General features: G+C 40.6%; 1 protein-coding gene across 1 annotated transcript; it reads left to right on the plus strand.

Moving 5' to 3' along the window:
• Window positions 1-212: 212 nt before the first annotated feature.
• On the plus strand, window positions 213-8,582 carry LOC120051347 (gastrula zinc finger protein XlCGF57.1-like). The gene is made up of 2 exons (XM_038998171.1): window positions 213-503; window positions 5,402-8,582. The coding sequence occupies exons 1-2, from the start codon at window positions 423-425 to the stop codon at window positions 7,115-7,117; spliced, it is 1,797 nt and encodes a 598-aa protein (XP_038854099.1). The 5' UTR covers window positions 213-422; the 3' UTR covers window positions 7,118-8,582.
• Window positions 8,583-9,143: the final 561 nt, after the last annotated feature.

The raw sequence follows: 9,143 nt of genomic DNA on the forward strand, positions 1-9,143 counted from the left end.
TGAGTAGTAGTGTCTGGTCTTTCCAGGCCGTTGGCATGGTGCAGGAGCCGATAGGGTTAAAGTAGTGGAATGGGGTAGTGTTTTTTTAACGAGTGTAGGGTTAGTTGGAATGGTTTACCCCACCCCCATTTTGTATCACAAAGTATAATGGAGTTATACTATAGTCCAGTTGGTGGCGATAATGCAACATATTGGAAGCCAACCGCCGTTAAACCCCACCGAAGAAAAATAAGAAACTGCTTAGCGATTTCGACGCATGCCTCGGAGCTCGATATCAAACGCAACATCACTAATCAAATGTAGCGAAAAGCTTAAATTGCTAGCAGCAAAATAAGACAAACCTGTTGTGTATAGAATAGCACAAAATACTTCGTTGGTTTTACCCGCAACCCTTCTGGTGCGATACAAAACACACAGAGAAAATGGCGGAACTTCAGAAGGAGGCAGGACTGCTTGAAACCATTCGGGAGAACCGAGATGAAGAGGAGCCGGCTAATTCAAAGGTATCATAATGGCTCTGAGACTCCGATTTTCACTTTGAAAGAACAGAGTTGCTGGATCACTTTTTTTTCTGGATCTTTAGCCCGGTAATGGCTAGAAGGAATCCAACTTTTGTAAAATGAACGTCAGATTTGACTTTTCGTAGTAGGTTAGGATAATTAACGTAACAGATTAGGGTTAGCTAAAATGCCAAAAATCATACTTTTGATGTTCATTTGACTAGTCCCTTTAGTCCGGAAAATTACAGATCCGAAGCTTCTGCGCATGTTGTATCACTTTCTACGCAGGTGTATATTTTCTATGCACAGTTAACAGGCTACTCAGGCGAATGGTGCTCGTTTAATAAAGTTAGATCAAAACTGAACGTCTGCAAGATTACATAATGATCACAGTATTCTACAGAACCGAATATAATAGGATAGAACAAAGTTACTGGTCTTACATTAACCACTCTAACCACTAGGCAGGGTAGCCTAGTGGTTAGAGCGTTGGGCTAGTAACCGAAAGGTTGCAAGTTCAAATCCCCGAGCGGACAAGGTACAAATCTGTCGTTCTGCTCCTGAACAAGGCAGTTAACCCACTGTTCCTAGGCCGTCATTGAAAATAAGAGTTTGTTCTTAACTGACTTGCCTAGTTAAATAAAAAAATAAAAAAAAAGATTAAATGTAAGTCGCTCTGGATAAGAGCGTCTGCTAAATGACTTAAATGTAAAATTAACATTACACTAAGCTATTATTTGGTTCTGTTATGTAGAATTCCTGATTTATAATGTGATCTTGCAGACATTGATTGAGCTTTGATCTAACTTTTATTAAAGGAGTACCATTCGCTTGAGTAGCCTGTTCTCTATGGGTGAAGGAGAATAATACACATGCGCAGACTAGCGGATATAGTGATTTGGAGGCCCCAGTCAGAGGCCAGTCTAAAGAAATGCGTATTGTATTCCCCTAGAGTCTAAGGTTCCAGGGCTGGATTTCTACTAAGCTAACATATGGAATTGTTTTACGATGGTCATACCAAGGATAATTTAGCTATTTGATTTAGAATTTTAGGACCCCAGTAGGTATAAAAAAAAAAGTATTTGACAAAACATTGATTTTGGCCTTACTGCTACTAGACCATAGAAATGCATTGAATAACAGATTCATACATGTAAAAACAGATATTAAAAAATGTAATCAAAAGGAAGTATGTTTTGGTGTCTGTCCTATATCTGAGAGATATAAGAAAACTCAGGAAAAAAAGTAAAATTCCATTAGAATTGCCTGTATACCTTTTTACATGGAAATGCCCTATTCTTTTCCATTCAACTTTTGGCCCGGTACTGGGTTAAATTCAGACGAGTCCTGTGACAACGTTGGGACGCTACAGAAGCTTTCGTGAAAATACCGATTTTTCAGGATATCTCTTGGTCTGACAAACTCCGCTGTATCTCGGCCTCCTTCCACCGCAGATGCGGAAGGCTGACATCGGCAGATTTGGTGGATTGAGATGCAGCCCATGTTAAAAATAGGTATCTTTAGCTTATGCCCAGCTCATGAGGCCCCTTGATGACATGAGGCCTGGGGAAATTGCCTCTTCTGCCTGATGGTAAGTCTGCCAGTGTGTACAGAATGTTATCTGCACATGTGCAGAAGCTTCTGCAAGCTCCGGATCTGTTCCTTTTCAGACTAAAGATCCCGAAAAAGTCTGATCCGCAGCCACAGCCTTAAAAGTATGCCAAACAAAAGCCATTGATTGCAAAGTTAAACAAACCATACAACTCCATGCACATCACAAGGATTACTTTCAACAATTTCCACAGAAAATTTGACAAAAACACATTTACTCAAAGACAGTGCAGATCTAAAATATCTTCTCCGAATTAAGATCAAAAAATTTCTGCAGAAAGAATTGGTTGTTGGCTATGATATTACGCCTGGAGTTTCATTTATTTTATTTTGTTTATTGAATTACAGTAAGTAATTAACATCCGGTAACATAATGATGGTAACAGAATGACATCATGGGTCCCTGATCTGTACTATACAGAAATCCATAATTATGAATGTCATTTTCTTCATGTTGATGTATCCTGAATAGACACAAAGGTAGAAAAATGTAATATCTTCCTTTGTATGTTTGGGTATTATGCCTATTCTACAGACTGGCTATTATTCTAATGAGGTCGCCAAACAAGACCACATTTCGTTTGTCCGGACCTAACCTAATATGTACCAATCACAGATGTCTGTTTCACAAGTTTGGACATCACTGTACAGCACAGTAGAGTACACTTCAGTATATCATAAACATACAGTACAGTGTCGGTCGTTCCTCAGTGGGTGAGAGGGCTGGTTACAGTAAATGGAAAGAGGGGGCTTATGGGTAGGTGTCAGTAAGAGCCAGGAGAGGTGACATTAACTGGAGAGAGAGAGAAGAGACTGGGAAAGAGAGGGCGGGTTTGTCCAGACGGTTTTCACACTTGCACCATATGACAGAAAGTGAATGAAAAACAGTATTCTGGTGGAAGGCAGGACAGTAGCAGGTGACCTAACTGTGGTTTGTGACTACTATAAATTCCCATTGCAGCCAGTTAAGTTGCAGTCATTCTGTTATAATTTTGGGGTCATTCTGTGCCTTAATTTAAAACAAATATAGGCTCTTAGCTTTCATTTGACACCAAATTCAATGTGCTCCTGTGAAATTAACATGCTAGTGCACATGGGGCTTCAATATTATATAGCAATCAATATGCTATATCATGGGGATCTCTAGGCCTAATGACAAACAAATCATCATTATCATGTTGGTACTGCTAGGTATTTCAAATTAGAACTACCTTAGGTAAATTTTTCTGAAGATAACTTATCTAGGAATTGTAGTTACCAAACAATACTCCTTACTATTTAAAGAGAATTTCCCCTCTCTGATGCAAAAACTCAAGACAAACATACAATTTTGGAGAACTCTCCCAATTTCTCTGCTCGGAAGAATTAATGCCATTTAAAATGGTCTTCCTCCCACAACTGCTCTACCTATACCAGAACATCCCAGTATTCATACCTAAATCCTTTCATAAACAACTGGACTCAATTATCAATCCTTTCATCTGGGATTATAAAACACACAGGATAGGTAAAAAACACCTCTGCAAATCCAAAATGGAAGGAGGATTGTCTCTCCCAAATTTTATATTTTATTACTGGGCCGCTAACCTCCGCGCTGTTACGTTTTTGCTGGATGACGCACGTCCGTCACCCAGCTGGCTTAGTATGGAGCGGGAGGAGTGTCACCCCTTCTCTATTGGTGCTGTGATTTTTGTCGCCTGTCAATCTGGAGAGGTCACTTTATCGTAACAATCCTATTATACATAGCACAGTCCGAATCTGGAAGCAAATTAAAACCCACTTTGAGCTTAGACCAATGTCATTCATGCTCCCTGTTGCCAGGAACCCCTCCTTTGCCCCCTCTAACCTTGATAACACCTTTGAGCAATGGGGAGAGTTGGGGATAAGTACCATAGGGGATTTATATATAGAAGGGACCTTTGCTTCCTTTGAGTTGCTGAGGGAAACTTATAATCTTCCCAGAAGTAACTTTTTCAGATACCTACAAATCAGAGACTATGTTAGAAAACACCTCCCAACATTTGGGAACGCTAAGCCTTCCATGTTTGACGGATGCATAAAAACATCCCCCACCTCAGACAAACTGATATCTCGTTTATATGATGCTTTTCAATCGGTTAGCACACCTTCTACAGATGCCATTAAGGCAAAATGGGAGGAAGAACTAGGGACTGACATTTCGGTGGCAGACTGGGAAGATAGCTTGGAGTATATCCACACCTGCTCCATTAACTCCAGACATCGTCTCATACAATTCAAGGTATTACACAGATTACACTATTCCAAAACCAAACTGCATAGGATATTTCCTGATACATCCCCTATGTGTGATAAATGTCAGGCTGCACAGGGTACACTACTCCACTGCTTTGCCCTATGCTCTAGCTTGTATGGTTACTGGTGTGGAATTTTTAGGATCCTCTCTGAAGTTCTGGAGACTTCAATTGACCCAGACCCGCTTCTGATAATCCTGGGAGTGTCTGATTCCCTAAACGGATTAACCAACCCTCAAAAACAACTCATCTCTTACAGTCTCATTTCGGCAAAAAAAATAATCTTGTTGTTTTGGAAAAAGAAGGAAGCGCCCACTACCAAATTATGGCTCAGCGAATTGGCAAACACTGTACACTTAGAAAGGATTAGATATATTCTGAACAATAAATTATCAACATTTGATCAAATCTGGCAGCCTTTCCTCTCTTACTTGGACCAGTCGGCGCTGTGAATTTGTACTTTTTAACGCACTCTCAATAGTAATATTTTAATCCACCTTTGGGCAGCATGTGCTGGCACCGCCACCCGAGCAGTCGGGAGGGGAATAAGGGGAAGGGATAAAGGGGGGGAAGAAGTGGGGGAGGGATAAAGGGGGGGAATAAGTGGGGGGTGACACCTACCCTCTTTCTTTCTACCTGTCCTTGTTCTGTATGTCTTGTTTTGTAATATTTGTTTTGTACCCAGAACTCTGGGTCTTTTTGTTTCTGTCTGCTCTTTTATGTTTAGATAAAAATTGTATACCTGCCTTTTATATCTATACACCATTCCTGTGTGTGTTCAATAAAAAATATTTGAACGAAATTAGAACTACCTTCTACTGTAAAAATGTATAGACTTAATTTATTTGTTTAGCTATTTAATTTTTGTTTAGCTATTTATTGTATATGCTATCTATTCTAATTTAGATTTTAATCATAATGAAACGTAGGCTATATTATCTATTACAAAATTATGTTGTTTTAGAGAACAGAGATGATAGGCCTACTAGTAATTATGCTATTTAAATGTATTTCCAGGCAGAGGACATGGACACCTCAGAAGACCTGCAAGATGACAACCTGATCGAGCGGGAACACTTCCACAGTTCTAATAATGAGCAGCAAGATGGACATTTGGTAGTTAGGAGTAATGTAATATTAGAACGAACAAAATTCAACCAAAGACGACAAGAAGCAGGAGAGACAGCTGATGATTTTATTTCTGCACTTCATTGTTTGTCACAACATTGCGGTTATGGAGCTCTGCTCAGTGAGAAAATAAGAAACAGGCTTGTCATGGGCTTACATGACAAAAAACTTGCCGAGCAATTACAAATGGACCCAGAAATAACACTGGATGAAGCTGTCACACGCATTCGTCAAAAGCAACAGGACCTGCCAGAGAATAACTTCAAAGCTACCAGTAATGCGGCAAATGTAGAGAGTGTGCTTTCACATAGCAAACATCAATGCCCAGCCAATACCCAGTGCCAATCAGAGAAGAATCAAAACTCAGAAAGACCACAACAACCCCAAACAACGCAGGAGAAAGGAGAGGAGCCCCAAGATACTGATGACTTCATTGAGGGTTTCAGACCTGGAGGAGAGAAGTCTCACTACTGCGCCTACTGCGGTCAGAACTTTCAAAAAGTAAGGGATCTTATAAGACACCATCGAACACATACAGGAGTGAAAGAAATGTTCTGCCCTGATTGTGGGAAAGGCTTTACCCGCTCTGATAATCTGAAAAGGCATCAGAGGACACATAAGAAAGGGGGTGATTGTCTTTACTGTGATAAAAGCTTTTCTGAACCGGGAGAACTAAAAATACACATGGAAGTACATAGTCAAGAAAGGCCATACCTTTGCCCTGACTGTGGGAAGCAATTCAAACAGTTATGGGTGTTGAAAAATCACCAGCGAAAACATACAGAGAAGATCTCACCACAGGAAAGGCATCACTACTGCTCCGACTGTGGAAAGAGCTTTACACGAAGGCATAGTCTTAGAAGACATCAGCAAGAAACGCATACAGATGAAAAGCCGTACCACTGCTCTAATTGCAACAAAAGTTTTGCGGGACGTGAGAGACTTAAGAAACATCAACTAACACACAAGGAAAAGAAACATAAACATTACCGCTGTTCAAGGTGTGATAAAAGATTTCCTGACATGGCAAAACTAAGATCACACCTTCCAGTACATTCTGTAGACCTGGCACTCCACTGCTCGGACTGTGGAAAGTGTTTCTTAAACAAGACAAAGTTTGAAAGACACCTAAGAATACACACTGCAAGTGGAAAAAAGCCATTCCTCTGCACTGACTGCGGGGATGGTTTTACAACTTTACGTCGGTTGGAAGAGCACCAGCGAATACACACCGGAGAGAAACCGTACCACTGCACTGAATGCGGGAAGCGTTTTGCACGTGAATGGACATTAAAGAGTCACAAGCAAGTGCACAAGTTAAAACACTCTGGAGAAAGAGCAGCCTATCCTTGCTCTGAATGTGGAAAGTCCTTCTCCCGTTCACGTGATGTGATGACTCATGTGAGAAGGGTGCATAACAAAGAGAGACCTTTCCAGTGCTTCTGCTGTGAAAAACGTTTCTTCCAAAAGAACTTCCTTACAGTACACATGAGAATTCACACTGGAGAGAAACCCTACCAGTGCTCAGATTGTGGACAAAGCTTCTCCCAAATTGGTGACCGAAAACGCCACCAGAAGAGGCAACACTCTAAAGAGGAGACTTGACCTCTATACAACAGTGTGGAAGGCTCCCTAATTTGGGAAAAAGTCAATGACTCTGCCCTCCTCGTGAACTGGAAACCGATGAGTGGTCGCCATATGTAGGAGATTGCCTCCTTTGTCAGAGGAACATCAGGGAAGAATCTCAATTGCATAGTCCTCGCATCCCCTCGCCTCCTTCTCAAAACCCATTGGAGGAGAAGGTCATAGGGGAGGGACCTCTGGCTTTCTCATCCAATGGGTTTTGAGAAGGAGTCGAGGAGAGGGAACGCGAGGAGTACTCAATTGACATTCTCCCCCTGTGTATCCTACAGGCTCCCGATCACAAAACTAATATTTTATCTATAAATTGTCTGGAACAACCAGCTAAACTTGTTTTTACCACTTTACATATATTTTGGGATTCTTCCTCTGTAAGCATCATTTGCTTGATGACGTGCAAGTGGAGTAGGATAGTAATTTCATACATGCTATGGTTTGTTTTCACATTTCCTTTCACTGATTACTTTTGACCTTTTTCAAAAGGAGGTGAGGAGAGTTTGCGAAACTAATTGAGAATCTCCCACAGAGACCCTCAATAAGAAAGGACTACAACAGTAAAACAAACATACAATATTGTCATAGCATCAGTCTTTATTGTTGTTTTTTTTGGTCAACTTTGTCAAACAATTATTTGAATATTTTGTATCAAAAGTAAACTCTTTTTATTAATTTTTATTTGATCACCCTTGTAGTTTCCACCCGGCAAATTTGTATTTGTTAATCCAAAATGATTTGTTGTGGGTGCAGCATGTAATAACCGCAGTCTGCAGATATACATTATTGAGGCGTTTGGGTAGCCAGGCAATCCATATCAAAGATGATCTATTATATTGACAAGAAAACTGAGTTGACTGTTCTAACAATGATTGAGGCAGGTGAGATCAGGTGGGACCATTCCAATGAGACAGGGGGGTCACCATTGAGACCAGGGTCTCATTCTCAAGGGAGCCCTGTGAACATGAACACACAATTCAGTACAACATAAAGCAAAATAATAACATCAACACAATACAACAAATACAACAAGATTAATCAAAACAAACACTGATCACAATTGATCTAAACTGTCCAATGGTGACCAGCGAGTCCAGCTTCAAGGTGGCCTGAAGGCTAATCCGCCCTATGGGACTCCCAATCACGGCCGGTTGTGATACAGCCTGGAATCGAACCAGGGTCTGTAATGACGCCTCTTGCACTGAGATGCAGTGCCTTAGACCGCTGCGCCATTCGGGAGCCCTCTGCTGCATAAATAATGTAATAGGCCAGGAAGATATGTATACTGTAGCTAAGAAAGTAATACTAAGTGTATGTTTTGTAGTAAGCTGTTAGTAGCCCATGTGCCTCAGCCTAATAATTTGGTCTTTTTTCACATCTTGATTTCGCCTACTGTTCTGATTTGGTGATGCACATGTAGCCTATAACCTGTTTTTGCGAAATGTAATCATTGAATATTGTAAGAGCTTTCATTGTCTGCTTATATAGCCCCTTTATTTATCCTACGGCTCTGACTTGATGTACAGGGAGAACACTGTAAGAACGGCCCATGTTCTGAATTCTGTCGCTGTACATTTCAAAAGTGCTGAACAAATAGTTACATTGACAACGTCCGTCTTAGCTCGCTCATTAACGTCTTAATCGAAATTACGGATTGCCTCTTATCCGCTTGTCTTCCCCTTATGCCATAGTTTCTACATCTCAATTGTCAGTAGAAACCACATTTGTTGAAGCAAGTCAGCCATATCACCTATGTTTTTTTAAAGGCAGTAAATGAGACTGAATATTAGTTTTTATATTTAAGTATTTCTAGACAAACAATATAAACCACCATAGACATCCTTGTATCCACAGCCTTGTCCATGTGTGAGTGGGTGCATGTTCCAGCCCTGTGTTTATCAGACAGGGGCAGGCTATAGAAAGTGAAACATATGTAGCTACAATCCTTAATTAAAACATTAACAAGGGGCTCACTCCGCTATTATTTTACTTATAC

This window comes from Salvelinus namaycush, chromosome 7 (assembly GCF_016432855.1).
Source record: "Salvelinus namaycush isolate Seneca chromosome 7, SaNama_1.0, whole genome shotgun sequence".
Taxonomy (NCBI): Eukaryota; Metazoa; Chordata; class Actinopteri; order Salmoniformes; family Salmonidae; genus Salvelinus; species Salvelinus namaycush.

What these genes read in the sequence shown, in the direction of transcription:
- LOC120051347 (XM_038998171.1), top strand. Translation starts at nt 423, where the DNA reads ATGGCGGAACTTCAGAAGGAGGCAGGACTGCTTGAAACCATTCGGGAG. An exon ending in AGGAGCCGGCTAATTCAAAG is followed by an intron (nt 504 to 5,401) that starts GTATCATAATGG and finishes ATGTATTTCCAG; the next exon opens with GCAGAGGACATGGACACCTC.